General features: G+C 44.2%; 2 protein-coding genes across 2 annotated transcripts in view; both read left to right on the top strand.

Annotated features, from left to right (window-relative positions):
- LOC135531015 (zinc finger protein 135-like) overlaps positions 1-22,658 on the top strand; it is a 125,835-nt gene that overhangs the window by 21,867 nt on the left and 81,310 nt on the right. The gene's annotated exons all lie outside the window — the stretch shown is intronic.
- Positions 7,194-20,101, top strand: LOC135531013 (zinc finger protein 271-like). Its single transcript, XM_064959161.1, has 3 exons — positions 7,194-7,319; positions 7,760-7,947; positions 15,067-20,101. Exons 2-3 carry the CDS (start codon positions 7,779-7,781, stop codon positions 17,508-17,510), a joined length of 2,613 nt encoding a protein of 870 aa, XP_064815233.1. The 5' UTR covers positions 7,194-7,319; positions 7,760-7,778; the 3' UTR covers positions 17,511-20,101.

Here is a 22,658-nt window from a genome sequence, read left to right as displayed (position 1 = left end):
TACAATCCAGGGTTATTCCATGCAGTTTAGTCTCCTCAACCTGCTCGATTTCCACACTATTCATTACAATATGTAGTTGAGGTTCAGGGTTTAGTGAATGATTTGTCCCAAATACAATGCTTTTGGTTTTTCATTCCTTGCCACCTATTCTGAAACTAACTGCAGCTCTATGTTAAGTGTTGCTGTCATTTCAGACGCTGTAGTAGCTGACGTGTGTAGTGTTGAGTCATCCTCATACATAGACACACTAATTTTAATCAAAGTCAATTAGACCATGCCAATATCAAGCTTAAAGTTATTTCTGAATATTTAGGCAAGTTAGCAGGCTAACTCATTGATCCTGCTTTGTAGTATAAACCCTCAGGCTTCTGAATGTGGGAGGATGAGCGCCAAAACAAATGACTGTCTAGTACTCACCAGTGTGCAATGCATTGTAATGTATCTCTGTGTGATGCAAAGCAACAAGCCCCTTGTAAAGTCTGTTTATTGCTCTGTTAATGTACACACACTCCAGCTCGCATCCCACCAAAAAGCCCAAAAGCCTTTGTTCCTCTTTCTGTTTCTTACCAAATATGTGTTCATATTCTCACAGGAGAGAGCCCCAACCCAGACTCAGACAGCAAGCCCAGTCCCACAGCATCAGGAAACCGCAGACAGAAGCCCCAACCCTGCTGTAGCGACAGTTGTATTTGTCCAACTCACCTCAAATCACACCAACAAACTCCCAAAATAAATAAGACTTACCTTTGCCGTCAATGTGGGAAGAGTTTTCAGACACCAAGCAAGCTAAAGGCTCACCAGAGAATGCACATTGGAGAGAATCCTTACCCCTGCTCCCAGTGTGAGAAGAGCTTCAATCATTCAGGAAGACTTAAGGACCATCAAAGAGTACATACTGGGGAGAAGCCTTACCACTGCTCTCTTTGTGGGAAGAGTTTCAGTCAGTTAGGAAACCTGAAGACTCATCAGAAAAATCACAAGCCTTACCACTGCTCACAATGTGGGAAGAGTTTCAGTGAGAAAGTAAAACTTATGGGACATGAGAGAGTACATAGTGGAGAGAAACCTTACCACTGTACCCAATGTGGGAAAAGCTTCAATTATTATTCAGTACTTAAGGAACATCAAAGAGTACATACAGGGGAGAAGCCTTACCACTGCACACTTTGTGGGAAGAGTTTCAGTTGGGCAACGAACATAAGGAATCATCAGTTAAGACACATTGGAGAAAAACCTACATGTCCTCTCAATGTGATTGTCAAAGAGGAGGAGGGCGAACAGAGACACATTAAGGCAGAAGAGCGAGAAGTTGAGGTAGAGGAGAGAGAGGTGAAGGAAGAGGCTACATAAGCTAACTCCATAGGAATGTAAAAGCACACCTCCTATCCTTTGCAATGCTGTCTTCTGTGACAGGGCATAGGCAGTAACATTGAGGGCTATCTTTTAAAGTAATGTCTATTCTATGTCTATTCTACTTCTATAAGTGTATTGGAAGGTAGAAAATCAACTCAAAAAAGGTACATACCACCACCTACTTTGATAGTGTACAAAGCCAAGATTGGTGATTTACTGCCAGCTGCAGTTATGGAAGGTCAGCTCCATATAATTCACTGGTTGACCCCTCCTGCTGACCTGGATGTAATTCTGTGATCCTTCCTAAACGCATAAGGGACCACGTTAGAGACAAGTGAGATTCGCTTTAACGTGTTATCCACTGGGTTGTACTCGGTGCTTGTTTTTTCCTCAGTAAATCAATCAGTAGTAAGTCCCCACCCAGTTGACTACTTTAAAGTGTTGAAAACCCTCAATGGCGCTGCCTGTGAGCCTTCTATCCACCTCTATGGTGGACTGCCTGTGAGCCTTCTATCCACCTCTATGGTGGACTGCCTGTGAGCCTTCTATCCACCTCTATGGTGGACTGCCTGTGAGCCTTCTATCCACCTCTATGGTGGACTGCCTGTGAGCCTTCTATCCACCTCTATGGTGGACTGCCTGTGAGCCTTCTATCCACCTCTATGGTGGACTGCCTGTGAGCCTTCTATCCACCTCTATGGTGGACTGCCTGTGAGCCTTCTATCCACCTCTATGGTGGACTGCCTGTGAGCCTTCTATCCACCTCTATGGTGGGAGAACAAAGTGCTGCTGGATATATATGACACAGTCACCTTTAAAAACATATGTGTTTTCCACCCTGGGTTTACCTGAGACAGGAAGTAAAGTTGTTTTTAAATTCTCTACTGGCCCTGGTGTATTCCATATGGGACAATGGAGGGGGGCGGGACACGAAGTGCAGCTGGATGTATACGACACAGTCCCTCTCAAAAACGAAACGTATTTGCTTTGTAGAGACCTTAATTAATTATTTCCAACCCACTTCAACTGAGGAGACAGGGTCCTACAGACAGGGTCTACAGCCCAATATTTCAACGTTGTATTTTTCAATATTGGTCCTAAAAAGTTGTCTTTGAAGCTATTTTTTTCCATAAGTAACTTATTGCATTTTCTTATTAGCACAATAAAGGTGGCCATTGATTAAAATTGAATCTTTTGAATCAGTTATTGATGTTGAAATGCAGGCTTTTATGTTGAAGTTGTTTTTTTTTTTTAGACATTTTTAATTTTATTTTTTTTGTGAAATAAGGTGTCAAGAATGTGTATTTTAATTTACCTGCCTGATAAAGTTAAGGTAAATAAATGCATTATATGAGAGTGATATCATTGTTTGTGCTGCTGGCAGAATAAAAGGTCAAACTGTGTGATTTGTAATGATTCTGTGAACTCGTAGATCAAATAGCCAAAAGTGTGATGGAACATGAATCAATAGATTCTCCACTGGGTCGAGCTGAGGCTCAATGTAAGATCAGAGACATGTTGGTAGATGTGTGGCAGAAGGGTTTGGATTCAGAGACCCAAGGGCCGGCATTTATAATCCCTCCAAAGAAAGGTTGGAGGACCAAGATTCCAAGGTCAGACGAGGAAAGAAGAGGTGGCTCCGATACCAAATCGTCCCTGCAGCCCTGCACCCCATGTACTTGTGTCGATCTGAGAGGATTTCATAACACTGTAGAGGGGAGAGACCGTGAAGAGACCATTGTTCATTGAATTCATCATTCCATTTGGTTGGCCTTCATGTGAATGGTTTGTGTCTGGACTCTATGGTTTTCTTATATTGTTCTAAATACAGTGCCTACAGTGCTTTCAGCAAGTATTCATACCCTTTGACTATTCCACGTTATAGCCTGAACTCAAAATGGATTAAAGAAAAACATTTCTCTCACCCATCTACACACACTAACCCATAATGACAAATTGAAACCATGTTTTTAGAAATATTTGCAAATGTAGTGAAACTGACATTTCAGATAAGCCTCCATTTTTAGTTTTACATATTGAATGTCTCAGTAGTATAGGGCCAACACCGTGTGTAGCCTACTGAAAGAAGTAGACAAACGTTCACTCTGCTCTCATTAATCAGATAGACTTCCATTTTGTTTTACATGTTGAATGTCGCACTAGTATAGGACCAAAACCGTGTAGCCTTCGAAAGTAGACAAACGTTGATTTGATATAAAACAACGGTTGGTGATATATACAGCTACATTTCTTGTACATTTCAACAGCAGTAAGACCAATCTACCTTGTTTTATTGGGGCTCTAAAGCAATTGTAGTTGTGTCTCCTCCATATGGATTTAAAATGCCCCCGTCAGGCGTGTCATCCTGGAGCCGTGCCTGGTTGCACCTCTACCCTGTTACCTTTCAGATGAGCCAAGGAGGAGGACGGATGATAACAGAAGGTCAGTGGAGCTCTGCAGCAGGCCTTGTTCACACCGCAGGCCTTAATGCTCAAATCAGTTTTGTTTTTTCAAACCTGTTTTGGAATACTGACTGTCCAAACAGGAAGTTACAAGTGACGAAATCAGATTTGTGTGTGTTCAGACAGCAGTCATTGGCTGACACGGCTTCGCTAGTTGTCATAGTAACGGCAGGCGTGTGTGTGTGTGTGGAGTGGTGTGGGCTGATTGGTGATGGTGCTCCCGCTTCCTATCACTCAGAAGTTCTGTAACAAACTACGGTGATAACAACGCCTGCCACGGACGTTTCCAATGCTTTGAATGACCAAAATCATAGTGTAAGAACACTTTTAAAGCCTCAAGGGATAAGATGATCTGACGTTCAAAACAACTCCTTTTTTTTGGCTAGCCACTACAGTCAAATAGCTAGCCGCAGCAGTCAGCTAGCCAGCCGCAGCAGTCAGCTAGCCAGCCACAGCAGTCAAATAGCCAGCCACAGCAGTCCACTAGCTAGCCGCAGCAGTCAGCTAGCCAGCCGCAGCAGTCAGCTAGCTAGCCACAAGTCAAATAGCTAGCCGCAGCAGTCAGCTAGCCAGCCGCAGCAGTCAGCTAGCCGCAGCAGTCAAATAGCCAGCCACAGCAGTCCACTAGCTAGCCACAACAGTCCACTAGTTTGCCACAACAGTCAGCTAGTTAGCCGCAGCAGTCAAATAGCCAGCCACAGCAGTCCACTAGCTAGCCACAGCAGTCCACTAGCTAGCCACAGCAGTCAGATAGCCAGCCACAGCAGTCAAATAGCCAGCCACAGCAGTCAAATAGCCAGCCACAGCAGTCTGCTAGCTAGTCACAACAGTCCATTAGCTAGCCGCAGCAGTCAGCTAGCTAGCTATGTAGCTGTTTAGCTTTCTAGCACATTCACTCATTAGTTTGTTTACAATCAAACAAGCTCGTTAGCTATCACATGTTCTTGTCAACCTGTCAATAGAGTAGATAAGTAACAGTCTAAAAACACTTGAGGGCAAATACATCTGATCTGTACCGTTCAGACACAAATCGCATTGCCAGGAATCAGATTTGTATCTGATTTCAAACCACCTTTGAAGGTAGTTTGAAATGTGGCTTGAAATATCAGATTCCATGTGCTTTCTTTTGGCTGTTTTTGACTGCAGGAAAAAATAACAGATTCTAATCGGATATGCAAAAAGAAATAGGATTTCAGTCACTTCAAACTGCCAATGTGAACGGGGCTTTAGACCAGCAGCAGCGAGGGGCCAAACATAGTAGGGAAGTGAAGACACAGAGACGGCAACGGAGGAGTAGATGATGGAGAGAGGCAACAGAGAAGACAGAGAAAGAGACAGAAGAGGGCAGATGGAGAGAGACACCAGACAAGACACAGACAGCAACTGAGAAGACAGAGAAAGTGACAGAAGGGCGCAGATGGAGAGAGACACCAGAGAAGACAGACAGCAACTGAGAAAACAAGAGTAAGTGTCAGAAGAAAGCAGATGGAGAGAGAGACACCAGAGAAGACAAAGTGACAGAAGAGGGTAGATGGAGAGAGACACCAGACAAGACACAGACAGCAACTGAGGAGAAAGAGACAGAAGAGGACAGATGGAGAGAGACACCAGAGAAGACAGAGAAAGTGACAGAAGAGGACAGATTTAGAGACACCAGAGAAGAGAACAGAGAAGGTGACAGACGAGTGCAGATGGAGAGAGAATATAGGTGGGTTGAGTACAGTAACAGTATTACTTCAAGCTGCTCTATAGATTCTAATTACACTGAACAAAAATATGAATGAAACATGTAAAGTGTTGGTCCCGTGTTTCATGAGCTGAAGTAAAATATCCCAGACGTTTACCACAATCAGATAGACTCTGGCTTGTCGAATGAGCCAATGTTTGAAGTGTTTTGGCAACATACTGTAGAGTAAAGAGTAGATAGTGTTCCAGAGTAGAGAGACCCATAGTAGCTCCTGTAATTGTTCGTTTCTGCTGTGGCAAGTGGGAAGGTGCAAAATTACCTGAAAAATATCTAATCTCTCAAATTTAAATCTCAAAGTGCACCAAATTCATGCATTTAGCTGTTGAACTTCCTTCTTTTTCTTGTCGGGGTAGAATGCCTCCGGACTCCCCTACTGGCTTTGGGCTAAAACCCCAATGTCTTCAAATCCTATATTTTTTTTAATTTAACCTTTATATAACTAGGCAGGTCAGTTAAGAACAAATTATTATTTACAATGACGGCCTACACCAGCCAAACCTGGGCCAATTGTACACCACCCTATGGGACTCCCAATCACGGTCAGTTGTAATACAGCCTGGATTCGAACCAAGGTGTCTGTAGTGACACCTCTAGCACTGAGATGCAGTGCCTGAGACCCGCTGCGCCACTCAGGTGCTGCAAGAGGTTTCACTCTCTTCAACATCTGTCCACTTGGTAATACAGCATTATTCAATGTGTTTATATGGGCTTTTTTTAAATTTCACCTTTATTTAACTAGGCAAGTCATTTAAGAACAAATTCTAATTTACAATGACGGCCTACTGGGGAACAGTGGGTTAACTGCCGTGTTCAGGGGCAGAACAATCTAGCAACCTTTCGGTTACTGGCCCAACGCTCTAGCCACTAGGCTACCTGCGGTATGTGTTAATTGTAGGGGTGCCCATGAGGCTGGGGATCAGAAATGTCCGGTGAGAGAGAGGCAGGTTGAGGTTTTCAGGGTTAGATTAGTGCAGCAGTTGTCATATGCTGAGGCAGTGAAGAAAGTAGAGGAAGATGGGTCAAGGGGGAGGATCCTTAGAGGAGTGGTGTTAGTAGTAGATCTGTACCAGAACAGAGGGAGGGACTGAGAGGGGTGTTAGTAGTAGATCTGTACCAGTACAGAGGGAGGGACTGAGAGGGGTGTTAGTAGTAGATCTTTACCAGAACAGAGGGAGGGATCCTGAGAGGAGTGGTGTGAGTAGAGCGTCTGCTAAATGACTTAAATGTAAATGTAAATGATCCATGTTTCAGTAAGATTGGATTTTTAGAATTTATAGCAATGGTTATTAACTGTACTGCAGGGATGGCAGATAAGTCGCTGAAAATTGAAGTTGTGGTGGCAGCTGCAGAGAAGTATTTGGTTGAACGACGTTTGACATCATAAGAGTTACAGGGTGTGTTGAGTGGTGGTGTCCTGTTCTTTCAGGCTGTTGGCCTGAGCGACGACTACACAGATTTAGTGGAGTAGGGTGGTGGGTTTTTAATTAGTGTAGGGTTAGATGGTAGGGTATTTGTTCATTTATTTGCTTTAAAAAAAGCAAACTATAAGGGTGTTGTTATACTCCAGTCTAGTAGGTGGCGGTAATGCAACATGTGTTGGATGCCACCCGCCGTTAAACCACATCGAAGAAGAAGATCCCCGTCATACAGATGTGTTTATACCATATAGAATAATACATTGAACGATTCTGATCGCTTTCACATGATCTCATAATTTGCATTTACAGCCAAACAAGTACAGAAAAGTAACTGTTCAGGTATTTACATTTTTAAATGTGACCTTGTAGTTGGGTATGTAAACTAACGCATTCCATGAATCTGCGGTGGTTTCCGCGGCCTGTCTCTGTTATTGTTTTTCCCAGCAAGTTAGCCATTAGTCAGCTAGATAGTTAGCTAGTTACAACCTCCAATCTGTTACTATAGCTAATGTTAGTTAGTTAACTACAATTCAGGATAACGGTTTAAGTGTGACTTGCTTTTGGTAGCCAGCTAACGTCTCATTGTGAGCAAAATGACTTAGCGAGGAATTAGCTAGCTAATGGCTACCGATTTATGCAAAAAAAAAAATCCCTGTTAGACGTTATGTGTTGTTAGCTCGTTTAGCAAACGTTACATATGTGTTGTCTTTTCTGTAGCAATCACACGAAAGATCAATCTGTGAAAACCACCCTGAACTTGTTGAGGTCTCCTCTTTTAGATCCACCTCCAGCCCGACCATGTCTGAGCCGGGTCCTGGCTGTGGTGTTCCGGCCCAGAGAGGCTCACAACAGGGTCCAGAAGTGTTGTCAGTGAAGCTGGAGGACTGCAGTCAAACACTGGAACTCAATGTGATTGTGAAAGAGGAGGAGGAGAGAGAAATCAAGGAGGAAGAAAACTGTGACTCGGGTGAGTTCTGGCTGTCTTTTCCCACCAGCGCAGACTTTGCTTATATCTATTTTATTGAGGAGACATGTACTTACTATGATTGAGAAAAATGGTGGACAGATTGCTTTATCCCCAAACATTATAATATTGTATATATTTCATTTGTGTTATCACTGTGTGATTCAAAGCAACAAGCCCCTTGTAAAAGCATTTATTTCAATGCTCGGTTAATGTACCAGCCCTCTGGCTGACATCCCAACAAAATTAAAGAGCAACTTAATGCAAAAACCAACTTCTCTGGTTGAAAATGGCTTCTGTGGCGTCAATATTAGTCAAACATTTATTCCACTTTCAATATTGACTAAAGTGTAAGTAGGATAATTTTGGTCATAAACTATATTCCAAAACAGTTGTGAGATTTGTGTAACTTAGGTCGTCATGACGTACATGAGGATTGTGTTTGGATTCCAATCGTCCCCCACTAACACAACAGTGGTAGACCTGATCACTGACAACGATGAGCCTGTAGGGAGGAGGTCAGAGACCTGACCGTATGTTGCAAGGACAACAACCTCTCCCTCAATGTGATCAAGACAAAGGAGATGATTGTGGACTACAGGAAAAAGGCGGACCGAGCACGCCCCCATTCTCATCGACGGGGCTGTAGTGGAGCAGGTTGAGAGCTTCAAGTTCCTTTGGCGTCCACATCACCAACAAACTAACATGGTCCAACCACACCAAGACAGTCGTGAAGAGGGCACGACAAACATATTCCCCCACAGGAGACACAAAGATTTGGCATGGGTCATCAGATTTTTACAGCTACACCATCGAGAGCATCCTGACGGGTTGCATCACTGCCTGGTATGGCAACTGCTCGGCCGTAAGGCACTGCAGAGGGAAATGCGTACGGCCCAGTACATCACCAGGGCCAAGTCTCCTGCCATCCAGGACCTCTATACCAGGCGGTGTCAGAGGAAGGCCCTAAAAATGTCAAAGACTTCAGCCTCCCTAGTCATAGACTGTTCTCTCTGCTACCGCACAGGAAGCAGTACCAGAGTGCCAAATCTAGGTTCAAGAGACTCCTAAATAGCTTCTACCCCCAAGCCATAAGACTCCTGAACAGCTAATCAAATGGCTACCCAGACTGTTTGCATAGTCTGGGTAGCCATTCCCTTCTCCTAGCTGCCAACCGCCTTGCTCCGAAGCACCTCTCACTCACATGGCTCTCTCAGATATCTCAGTTCTTATTAGCCAATTCCCGTCACGTGATAGGCTGCCAGGGTCCATCGGGCTAGGCCGCCAGCGAAGAGCACATCGGGTAGGCCGCCAGCGAAGAGCGTCGGGCAGCCAGCGAAGAGCGACACAGGTAGGCCGCCAGCGAAGAGCGACACATCGGGCTAGGCCGCCAGCGAGCACATCGGGCTAGGCCGCCAGCGAAGAGCGACACAAGGCCGCCAGCGACACATCGGGCTAGGCCGCCAGCGAAGAGCGACACATCGGGCTAGGCCGCCAGCGAAGAGCGACACATCGGGCTAGGCCGCCAGCGAAGAGCGACACATCGGGCTAGGCCGCCAGCGAAGAGCGGGAGCGAAGAGCGACACATCGGGCTAGGCCGCTAGCGAAGAGCGACACATCGGGCTAGGCCGCAGCGAAGAGCGACACATCGGGAGGCCGCCAGCGACACATCGGGCTAGGCCGCCAGCGAAGAGCGAGCGACACGGGCTAGGCCGCCAGCGAAAGCGATCGGGCTAGGCCGCCAGCGAAGAGCGACACATCGGGCTAGGCCGCCAGCGAAGAGCGACACATCGGGCTAGGCCGCCAGCGAAGAGCGACACATCGGGCTAGGCCGCCAGCGAAGAGCGACACATCGGGCTAGGCCGCCAGCGAAGAGCGACACATCGGGCTAGGCCGCCAGCGAAGAGCGACACATCGGGCTAGGGGCGAAGAGGCCGCCAGCGAAGAGCGACACATCGGGGCCAGCGAAGCCGCACATCGGGCTAGGCCGCCAGCGAAGAGCGACACATCGGGCCAGCGAAGAGCGACACATCGGGCCAGCGAAGAGCGACACATCGGGCTAGCGAAGAGCGACACATCGGGCTAGGCCGCCAGCGAAGAGCGACACATCGGGCTAGGCCGCCAGCGAAGAGCGACACATCGGCCTAGGCCGCTAGCGAAGAGCGACACATCGGCCTAGGCCGCTAGCGAAGAGCGACACATCGGGCTAGGCCGCTAGCGAAGAGCGACACAAGAGCGAGCGACACATCGGGCTAGGCCGCCAGCGAAGAGCGACACAGGCCGCCAGCGAAGAGCGACACATCGGGCTAGGCCGCCAGCGAAGAGCGACACATCGGGCTAGGCCGCCAGCGAAAGAGCGCTAGGCCGCCAGCACATCGGGCTAGGCCGCCAGCGAAGAGCGACACATCGGGCTAGGCCGCCAGCGAAGAGCGACACATCGGGCTAGGCCGCCAGCGAAGAGCGACACATCGGGCTAGCGAAGAGCGACACATCGGGCTAGCGAAGAGCGACACATCGGGCTAGGCCGCCAGCGAAGAGCGAGAGCAGCGAAGACAGCGAAGAGCGACATCGGGCTAGGCCGCCAGCGACAGAGCGACACATCGGGCTAGGCCGCCAGCGCGACAGCGGGAGGCCGCCAGCGAAGAGCGACACATCGGGCTAGGCCGCCAGCGAAGAGCGACACATCGGGCTAGGCCGCCAGCGAAGAGCGACACATCGGGCTAGGCCGCCAGCGAAGAGCGACACATCGGGCTAGGCCGCCAGCGAAGAGCGACACATCGGGCTAGGCCGCTAGCGAGCGACACAAGGCCGCCAGCGACACATCGGGCTAGGCCGCCAGCGAAGAGCGACACATCGGGCTAGGCCGCTAGCGAAGAGCGACACATCGGGCTAGGCCGCTAGCGAAGAGCGACACATCGGGGGCTGCAACGGTCTTATCGGATTCCAAGACGCATATTGAAGATGTTAGAAGAAATGTCAATTCTTTTTGGGAAGACAAGATGAGCAACGAACAGGCTGCTGCTTTTACTACGTCAATGTACTATCCCCCCCCCCCATAGTTCAAAGGTTGACCTCTTCTATTGGTCAGCTTGTTGTTCTGTGCGAGAAGTAAATATTCCAAACCAGACTCTGGGACAGTTGTGGGGTGATAGATCCCAAATGAATCCAACCACTGTACGTCAAAACACCATTTATTAGCAATGAGGCTGATCAGAATGTTTAGTTACAATTTTTTACAATTTTTTTCTTCACATTATAAGCTCAGCAATGTCCACACGGCAGTAGGCTGTAAGCTCAGCAATGTCCACATGGCAGTAGGCTGTAAGCTCAGCAATGTCCACACGGCAGTAGGCTGTAAGCTCAGCAATGTCCACACGGCAGTAGGCTGTAAGCTCAGCAATGTCCACATGGCAGTAGGCTGTAAGCTCAGCAATGTCCACATGGCAGTAGGCTGTAAGCTCAGCAATGTCCACATGGCAGTAGGCTGTAAGCTCAGCAATGTCCACATGGCAGTAGGCTGTAAGCTCAGCAATGTCCACACGGCAGTAGGCTGTAAGCTCAGCAATGTCCACATGGCAGTAGGCTGTAAGCTCAGCAATGTCCACATGGCAGTAGGCTGTAAGCTCAGCAATGTCCACATGGCAGTAAATCAAATCAAATTGTATTGGTCACATACACATTACATTTTACATTTAAGTCATTTAGCAGACGCTCTTATCCAGAGCAACTTACAAATTGGTGAATTCACCTTCTGACATCCAGTGGAACAGCCACTTTACAATAGTGCATCTAAATCATTTAAGGGGGGGGGGGGTGAGAAGGATTACTTATCCTATCCTAGGTATTCCTTGAAGAGGTGGGGTTTCAGGTGTCTCCGGAAGGTGGTGATTGACTCCGCTGTCCTGGCGTCGTGAGGGAGTTTGTTCCACCATTGGGGGGCCAGAGCAGCGAACATGGTTAGCAGATGTTAATGCGAGTGTAGCGAAATGCTTCTATTTCCGCCCGTGCAGTAATATCTAACAAGTAATCTAACAATTTCACAACAACTACTTTATACACACACAATGTAAGGGAATGATTAAGAATATGTACATATAACTATATGGATGAGCGATGGCCGAACGGCATAGGCAAGATGCAGTAGATGGTATAGAGTACAATATATACATATGAGATGAGTAGTGTAGGGTATGTAAACATTTATATAAAGTGACTTTGTTTAAGTGACTAGTGATACATTTATTACATCCATATGTTAATTATAAAAGTAGCTAGAGATTGAGTCTGTATGTTGGCAGAAGCCACTCAATGTTAGTGGTGGCTGTTTAACAGTCTGATGGCCTTGAGATAGAAGCTGTTTTTCAGTCTCTCGGTCCTAGCTTTGATGCACCTGTACTGACCTCGCCTTCTGTATGATAGCGGGGTGAACAGGCCGTGTCCGGGTGGTTGTTGTCCTTGATGATTTTTTTAGGCCTTCCTGTGACTTCGGGTGGTGTAGGTGTCCTGGAGGGCAGGTAGATTGCCCCCAGTGATGTGTTGTGCAGACCTCACTACTCTCTGGAGAGCCTTACGGTTGTGGGTGGAGTAGTTGCCGTACCAGGCGGTGATACAGCCCGACAGGATGCTTTCGATTGTGCATCTGTAAAAGTTTGAGTATTTTTGTGGACAAGCCAAATTTCTTCAGCCTCCTGAGGTTGAAGAGGCGCTGTTGGGCCTTCTACACCACGCTGTCTGTGTGGGTGGACCATTTCAATTTGTCTGTGATGGGTACGCCAAGGAACTTTCCACCTTCTCCACTACTGTCCTGTCAATGTGGATAGGGGAGTGCTCCCTCTGCTGTTTCCTGAAGTCCACAATCTCCTTTGTTTTGTTGACATTGAGTGTGAAGTTATTTTCCTGACACCACACTCTTAGGGCCCTCACTTCTTCCCTGTAGGTCGTCTCGTCGTTGTTGGTAATCAAGCCTACCACTGTCGTGTCGTCTGCAAACTTGATGATTTAGTTGGAGGCGTGCATGGCCACACAGTCATGGGTGAACAGGGAGTACAGGAGAGGGCTGAGAACACACCCTTGTGGGGCCCCAGTGTTGAGGATCAGCGGGGTAGAGATGTTGTTTCCTACCCTCACCACACAGAGGCGGCCCGTCAAAGTCCAGGTCCCAGTCGCACAGGGCAGGGGTCGAGACCCAGGGTCTCGAGCTTAATGACGAGTTTGGAGGGTACTATGGTGTTAAATGCTGAGCTGTAATCGAATGAACAGCATTCTTACATAGGTATTCCTCTTGTCCAGGTGGGATTGTGCAGTGTGGTTGCGATTGCGTTGTCTGTGGACCTATTGGGGCGGTAAGCAAATTGGAGTGGGTCTAGGTTGTCAGGTAGGGTGGAGGTGATATAATACTTGACTAGTCTCTCAAAGCACTTCATGATGAAAGAAGTGAGTGCTACAGGGCGATAGTCATCTAGTTCAGTTACCTTAGATTTCATGGGAACAGGAACAATGGTGGCCCTCTTGAAGCATGTGGACAGAGCAGACTGGGATGGGGATTGATTGAATATGTCCGTAAACATAACAGCCAGCTGGTCTGCGCATGCTCTGAGGGCGCGGCTGGGGATGCCGTCTGGGCCTTTAGCACGTTTAAATGTTTTATTTACGTTGGCTGCGGTGAAGGAGAGTCTGCAGGTTTTGGTTGCGGGCCATGTCAGTGGCACTGTATTGTCCTCAAAGCGAGCAAATAAGTTGTTTAGTTCGTCTGGGAGCAAGACATTGGTGTCCGCGATGGGGCTGGTTTTCTTTTTGTAGTCCGTGATTGAATGTAGACCCTGCGACATACGTTTCGTGTCTGAGCCGTTGAATTTCAACTCTACTTTGTCTCTATACTGACGCTTAGCTTGTTTGATTGCCTTGTGCCATGATTAAAAGCTGTGGTTCGCGCTTTCAGTTTTGCACGAATGCTGCCATCAATCCACGGTTTCTGGTTGGGGAAGGATTTAATCGTCACCATGGGTACCACGTCACCGAAGCACTTGCTAATAAACTTGCTCACCGAATAAGCGTATACATCAATGTAATTGTCCGATGCTATCCGGAACATATCCCAGTCCACGTGATCGAAGCAATCTTGAAGCGTGAAATCCGATTGGTCAGACCAGCGTTGAACAGACATGAGCATGGGCGTTTCCTGTTTTAGTTTCTGTCTATAAGCTGGGAGCAACAAAATGGAGTCATGGTCAGATTTGCTGATGGAGGGCTTTGTATGCGTCACAGAAATTAGAGTAGCAATGATCCAGAGTGTTGCCAGCCCGGGGTCGCGCATTCAATATGCTGATAAAATTTAGAGAGCCTTGTTTTCAGATTAGCCTTTTTTAAATCCCCAGCTACAATAAATGCAGCCTCAGGATATGTGGTTTCCAGTTTACATAGTCCAATGAAGTTCTTTCAGGGCCATCAAGGTGTCTGCTTGAGGGGGATATACACGGCTGTGATTATCATCGAAGACAATTCTCTTGGTAGATAATGCGGTCGGGTTTTTGATCGTAAGGAATTCTAGATCAGGTGAACAAAAGGCCCCGAGTTCTTGTATGTTGTTATGATCACACCACGACTCGTTAATCATAAGGCATACACCTCAGCCCTTCTTCCCAGAGAGATGTTTGTTTCTGTCGGCGCGATGCACAAAGAAACCGGGTGGGCTATAAGCTCAGCAATGTGCACACAGCAGTAGGCTATAAGCTCAAATGTTCCAAATTGCATTTATGGTTAAATAGTTTAAAAATGTTGACTGCCTCTGCTCAGATTGCAAGGTGGGTGATGTTGCCGTGCGCAACAGTCATTGGTCTTTCTCTCCCGTCTGAATGAACAGCCTCTCCCGTCTAAATGAACAGCCTCTCCCGTCTGAATGAACAGCCTCTCCCATCTGAATGAACAGCCTCTCCCATCTGAATGAACGGCCTCTCCCGTCTGAATGAACGGCCTCTCCCGTCTGAATGAACGGCCTCTCCCGTCTGAATGAACGGCCTCTATTTAAGGTTTAAGGTTATTTAAGGTTAAATCCTGCATTTTTAAGGCTAAAAGCCTTTGTACCTCTTTCTGTTTCTTACCCAATATGTGTTCATATTCTTACAGGAACCAACCCAGACTCAGACAGCAAGCCCAGTCCCACAGCATCAGGAAATCATGAACAATGCAGACAGAAGCCCCGACCCTGCTGTAGCGACAGTTTTATTTGTCCAACTCACGTCAAATCACTCAAACAGACTCCCAAAATAAAGAAGACATACCTCTGCTCCCAATGTGGGAAGAGTTTCAGTCGGACAGGAGACCTAAAGAGTCATGAGAGATCACACAGTAAAAAAAAGCCTTACCACTGCGCTCGATGTGGGGAGGGATTTACTCAGCTTGGAAGTCTAAAAAGTCATCAGAGAATACATACAGGGGAGAAGCCTTACCACTGCTCCCAGTGTGGGAAGAGCTTTAATCGTTCAGGAAACCTTAGAGAACATCAAAGAATACATACAGGGGAGAAGCCTCACCACTGCACCCAGTGTGGGAAGAGTTTCAGTCGGGCAGGAATTCTAAAGAATCACAAGAGAACTCACACAGGAGAGAAACCTTTCCACTGCTCTGCTTGTGGGAAGAGTTTTACAAGAGAAGTAAGCCTAAAAAATCATCAAAGAGTACACACTGGAGAGAAACCTTTCCACTGCGCCACATGCGGGAGGGGTTTCAGTGAGAAAGTAAATCTTAATAGACACGAGCGAGTACATAGTGAAGAGAAGCCTTACCACTGCACCACATGTGGGAAGAGCTTTAATCATTCAGGAAGCCTTAAGGAACACCAGAGAATACATACAGGGGAGAAACCTTACCACTGCACTGAGTGTGGAAAGAAATTCCGTTTTGCGGGAGATCTAAAGAATCACCAGAGATCACACAGTAGGGAGAAGCCTTACCACTGCTCTCTTTGTGGGAAGAGTTTCAATCAACCCGGAAACCTAAAGAGTCACCAGCGAATACACATACAAGAGAAGCATACCAGTACTGTCAATGTGATTGTCAAAGAGGAGGAGGGTGAGAGGAAAATCAATGATAAGGTAAAGATAGAAGTTGAGGAAAGTAATAGTGTAGTTGACTCAGGTACATCAAGACTACTTGGTCGTGGGAGTTACCCCTGTCCTCAATGTGGGAAGAATTTTAGTTCCTCGAGTAATCTAAAGAATCATCAAAGAGTACACACTGGAGAGAAACCTTTTGACTGCTCAGCATGTGGGAAGCGTTTCCGTGAGAAAGCACACCTTAAGAGACATGAGAGGGTACATAATGGAGAGAAGCCTTACAACTGCTTCGAATGTGGGAAGAATTTCCGTCTGGAAGATACCCTACAGAAACACCAGAGAATCCACACAGGAGAGAAGCCTCACCACTGCTCTCTTTGTGAGAAGAGCTTTAATCATTCAGGAAGCCTTAAAGAACATCAAAGAATACATAGTGGAGAAAAGCCTTACCACTGCTCTCTTTGTAGGAAGAGCTTCCATCATTCAGGAACCTTTAAGAAACATCAGCAAAGACACATTGGAGTGAAACCTACCTGTAATCTCAATGTGATTGTCAAAGGGAAGGATGATGACTGTACACACAATGTGATTGTCAAAGAGAGGGATGATGACTGTACTCCCAATGTGATTGTCAAAGAGGAGGAGGATGACTGTACTCCCAATGTGATTGTCAAAGAGGAGGATGGTGACTGTACTCTCAATGTGATTGTCAAAGAGGAGGATGACCCAGATACATCAAGACTACCTGATTGTGGTCGTTACCCCTGTCCTCAATGTGGAAAGAATTTTAGTTCCTCGAGCAATCTAAAGAATCATCAAAGAGTACACACTGGAGAGAAACCTTTCCACTGCTCTGCATGTGAGAAGAGTTTCAGTGAGAAAGCAAACCTTAAGAGACATGAGAGAGTACATGAGAAGGGAAAGAGAGAAGTTGAGGAAGAGGAGAAAACTGGTAGTGTAGTTGACCCAGGGACATCAAGACTACCTGGCCGTGGGAGCTACCCCTGTCCTCAATGTGGGAAGAGTTTCAGTTCCTTAGGTAATCTAAATAATCATCAAAAAGTACACACGGGAGAGAAGCCTTACCACTGCACCCAATGTAGGAAGAGCTTCAGTGAGAAAGCAAACCTAAAGAGACATGAGATAGTACATAGTGGAGAGAAGCCTTACCACTGCACCCAATGTGGGAAGAATTTCCGTGCGGCAGATACCCTACAGAAACACCAGAGAATCCACACAGGAGAGAAGCCTAACCACTGCTATTTTTGTGGGAAGAGCTTTGATAATTTAGGCAGCCTTAAGGAACATAAAAAAATACATAATGGAGAGAAGCCTTACCACTGCACTCAATGTGGGAAGAGCTTCAATTACTCAGGAAATTTTAAGAAACATCAAAGAATACATATTGGAGAGAATCCTACCTTTATTCTCAATGTGATTGTCAAAGAGGAGGAGGAGGAAGATGGAAAAGAGAGAGAAGTTGAGGTGAGAGAAGTGAAGGAAGAGGCTACATAAGCTAACTTAGAAAGGAGAGTTATACCTCATCTTTGCAATGCTGTCTTCTGTGTCAGTATGGGATTGGGCAGCACCATTGAGAGCGATCTCCTTTTTAAAATAGTCCACATCTTCTACTTCTATGAGTGTATTGGAAGGCAGCAAATAAACTCAAGATACCACCTCCTAATGTGCTGCAGTGTGTACAGTCTGAACAAGATACCTCTTCCTAATGTGCTGCAGTGTGTACAGTCTGAACAGGTACAAAGCCAAGGTTGGTGATTTACTGCTTCCTGCAGTTATGGAATGTTAGCTCAGGACTATAATTCATTGGTTGACTCCTCCTCCTGACCTCCTCCTGACCTGGATGGAAATATAGCGTCATTCCTTAACCCACAGGAAGTCCCAACATTGACTACTTCAAAATGGTGAAAGTCCTCAATGGTGCTGCTCGTTAGTGGAAAAGCCTCACCATTGCTCTCCATTATATAAAGTATCTTATTCACTAAAGCATGTGATAAATATATCTGTATAGAAACTGTGTTCCAGGACACAACAGATTCATGCTCGGAGTTCATTTGACCGTGGGTTGTCGACAGTTGCAGCTTTTAAAAAGGCAATTTCCGACTGTGCGAACACATGCAGCATTTACCACGAATAAGAAATAACGCGATAGTGGGAACATTGCCTTTAAAAGTCAGATTGAATCCCAGCTTCTGTTGAGTCGTGGTAAAAACATTACATCTTTCTTCCATTTAGCAGAAGTCTTTATCCAAAGATGTAAAGCACAGACAACACAAACAACAGTATCTAAACGCAGTAAAAGACCAATCCAAAGTTGAAACAATAACAAAGCGAGGCACCCTTGTTTTGGTATAAAGCTTAGGGATGGACCTGGAGAAGTGTAACCACTTTCACATTCATAGACAGAGTTATGGACTGACCATTCATGATCTCAAAATGATCATTTTAGCTATGGACTGACCATTCATGATCTCAAAATGATCACTTTAGCTATGGACTGACCATTCATGATCTCAAAATTATAATTTTAGCTATGGACTGACCATTCATGATCTCAAAATTATAATTTTAGCTATGGACTGACCATTTATGATCTCAAAATGATCTGCTATGGACTGACCATTCATGATCTCAAAATTATAATTTTAGCTATGGACTGACCATTCATGATCTCAAAATTATAATTTTAGCTATGGACTGACCATTCATGATCTCAAAATTATAATTTTAGCTATGGACTGACCATTCATGATCTCAAAATTATAATTTTAGCTATGGACTGACCATTCATGATCTCAAGATGATCTGCTATGGACTGACCATTCATGATCTCAAAATTATAATTTTAGCTATGGACTGACCATTCATGATCTCAAAATGCTAATTTTAACCATGTTTTAGTCTATACAGGGTTTGTTTACATTTACAATGTTTCCAAACATTGGAGGAAAACAAGCTTATATTTTGTGGTTCTGATGGAGTGTGACAGTTGAAATAATCTTATGAGGGATTATAAATGAATAGTTTTCAAGAATCAATAGGGATATACAGTATCATTCATTTATATAAGTCTAAAAATGTATGTTACAACAGTAGATCCCCCTTTAATCACTACAGTATCATAACATATTTACATATACCATTACAACTGCAGATCATATACCATTACAACTGCAGATCCCCCCCTTTAATCACTACAGTATCATAACATATTTACATATACCATTACAACAGCAGATCCCCCCCTTTAATCACTACAGTATCATAACATATTTACATATACCATTACAACAGCAGATCCCCCCTTTAATCACTACAGTATCATAACATATTTACATATACCCTTACAACAGCAGATCCCCCCTTTAATCACTACAGTATCAGTACATATATCATAACAACAGCAGATCCCCCCTTTAATCACTACAGTATCATTACATATACCATTACAACAGCAGATCCCCCCTTTAATCACTACAGTATCATAACATATTTACATATACCATTACAACTGCAGATCCCCCCCTTTAATCACTACAGTATCATAACATATTTACATATACCATTACAACAGCAGATCCCCCCTTTAATCACTACAGTATCATAACATATTTACATATACCATTACAACAGCAGATTCCCCCCTTTAATCACTACAGTATCATAACATATACCATTACAACTGCAGATCCCCCCCTTTAATCACTACAGTATCATAACATATACCATTACAACAGCAGATCCCCCCTTTAATCACTACAGTATCATAACATATTTACATATACCATTACAACAGCAGATCCCCCCTTTAATCACTACAGTATCATAACATATTTACATACAACAGTAGATCCCCCTTTAATCACTACAGTATCATAACATATTTACATATACCATTACAACAGCAGATCCCCCCTTTAATCACTACAGTATCATAACATATTTACAAATACCATTACAACTGCAGATCCCCCCCTTTAATCACTACAGTATCATAACATATTTACATATACCATTACAACAGCAGATCCCCCCCTTTAAACACTACAGTATCATAACATATTTACATATACCATTACAACAGCAGATCCCCCTTTAATCACTACAGTATCATAACATATTTACATATACCATTACAACTGCAGATCCCCCCCTTTAATCACTACAGTATCATAACATATTTACATATACCATTACAACAGCAGATCCCCCCTTTAATCACTACAGTATCATTACATATTTACATATACCATTACAACTGCAGATCCCCCCCTTTAATCACTACAGTATCATAACATATACCATTACAACAGCAGATCCCCCCTTTAATCACTACAGTATCATAACATATTTACATATACCATTACAACTGCAGATCCCCCCTTTAATCACTACAGTATCATAACATATTTACATACAACAGTAGATCCCCCTTTAATCACTACAGTATCATAACATATTTACATACAACTGCAGATCCCCCCTTTAATCACTACAGTATCATAACATATTTACATACAACAGCAGATCCCCCTTTAAACACTACAGTATCATAACATATTTACATATACCATTACAACAGTAGATCCCCCTTTAATCACTACAGTATCATAACATATTTACATATACCATTACAACTGCAGATCCCCCCTTTAATCACTACAGTATCATAACATATTTACATATACCATTACAACAGCAGATCCCCCCCTTTAATCACTACAGTATCATAACATATTTACATATACCCTTACAACAGCAGATCCCCCCCTTTAATCACTACAGTATCATAACATATTTACATATACCATTACAACAGCAGATCCCCCCTTTAATCACTACAGTATCATAACATATTTACATATACCATTACAACAGCAGATCCCCCCTTTAATCACTACAGTATCATAACATATTTACAAATACCATTACAACTGCAGATCCCCCCCTTTAATCACTACAGTATCATAACATATTTACATATACCATTACAACAGCAGATCCCCCCTTTAATCACTACAGTATCATTACATATTTACATATACCATTACAACTGCAGATCCCCCCCTTTAATCACTACAGTATCATAACATATTTACATATACCATTACAACAGCAGATCCCCCCTTTAATCACTACAGTATCATTACATATTTACATATACCATTACAACTGCAGATCCCCCCCTTTAATCACTACAGTATCATAACATATACCATTACAACAGCAGATCCCCCCCTTTAATCACTACAGTATCATAACATATTTACATATACCATTACAACAGTAGATCCCCCCTTTAATCACTACAGTATCATTACATATACCATTACAACAGCAGATCCCCCCTTTAATCACTACAGTATCATAACATATTTACATATACCATTACAACTGCAGATCCCCCCCTTTAATCACTACAGTATCATTACATATTTACATATACCATTACAACTGCAGATCCCCCCCTTTAATCACTACAGTATCATAACATATTTACATATACCATTACAACAGCAGATCCCCCTTTAATCACTACAGTATCATTACATATTTACATATACCATTACAACTGCAGATCCCCCTTTAATCACTACAGTATCATAACATATACCATTACAACAGCAGATCCCCCTTTAATCACTACAGTATCATAACATATTTACATATACCATTACAACAGTAGATCCCCCCTTTAATCACTACAGTATCATTACATATACCATTACAACAGCAGATCCCCCCTTTAATCACTACAGTATCATAACATATTTACATATACCATTACAACTGCAGATCCCCCCCTTTAATCACTACAGTATCATAACATATTTACATACAACAGTAGATCCCCCTTTAATCACTACAGTATCATAACATATTTACATACAACTGCAGATCCCCCCTTTAATCACTACAGTATCATAACATATTTACATACAACAGCAGATCCCCCTTTAAACACTACAGTATCATAACATATTTACATATACCATTACAACAGCAGATCCCCCCCTTTAATCACTACAGTATCATAACATATTTACATATACCATTACAACAGTAGATCCCCCCTTTAATCACTACAGTATCATTACATATACCCTTACAACAGCAGATCCCCCCCTTTAATCACTACAGTATCATAACATATTTACATATACCATTACAACAGCAGATCCCCCCCTTTAATCACTACAGTATCATAACATATTTACATATACCATTACAACAGCAGATCCCCCCTTTAATCACTACAGTATCATAACATATTTACATATACCATTACAACAGCAGATCATATACCATTACAACAGTTCACAGTAACAGAGGTCAGATAGGCCGACAGTTTACGTTGTTGAACAGTGTCTCTGCTCTACTTTTTAAACTGATGAGTGAGATGTGTAAAGGTGGCACATTTGGATCACCTATTACACGTTGTTACAAGGTACATTGATAAGTTGATCTAAAATACAACCTGCCCCCGCCTACTTCCTGTTTACGAGTAGTACAGCATCAAGAGAATAATGCCCTGTGGGCTATCCTATTGAATACAAACTATGTCCATAGAATCATCATCCCACTCAGTTCAACGTGAAATCAACAAAACATTTCACCATATCATTGGATTTAGGTCAAAAGTTC

This window comes from Oncorhynchus masou, unplaced genomic scaffold, assembly GCF_036934945.1.
Source record: "Oncorhynchus masou masou isolate Uvic2021 unplaced genomic scaffold, UVic_Omas_1.1 unplaced_scaffold_1490, whole genome shotgun sequence".
NCBI lineage: Eukaryota > Metazoa > Chordata > Actinopteri > Salmoniformes > Salmonidae > Oncorhynchus > Oncorhynchus masou.
This window is presented reverse-complemented; position numbering and strand designations above follow the sequence as displayed.

Excerpts from the sequence above, each read along its gene's own strand:
- LOC135531013 (XM_064959161.1), top strand. The coding sequence starts at position 7,779 with ATGTCTGAGCCGGGTCCTGGCTGTGGTGTTCCGGCCCAGAGAGGCTCA. Across the intron at positions 7,948-15,066 it reads GGAAGAAAACTGTGACTCGG|GAACCAACCCAGACTCAGAC; the intron begins GTGAGTTCTGGC and ends ATATTCTTACAG.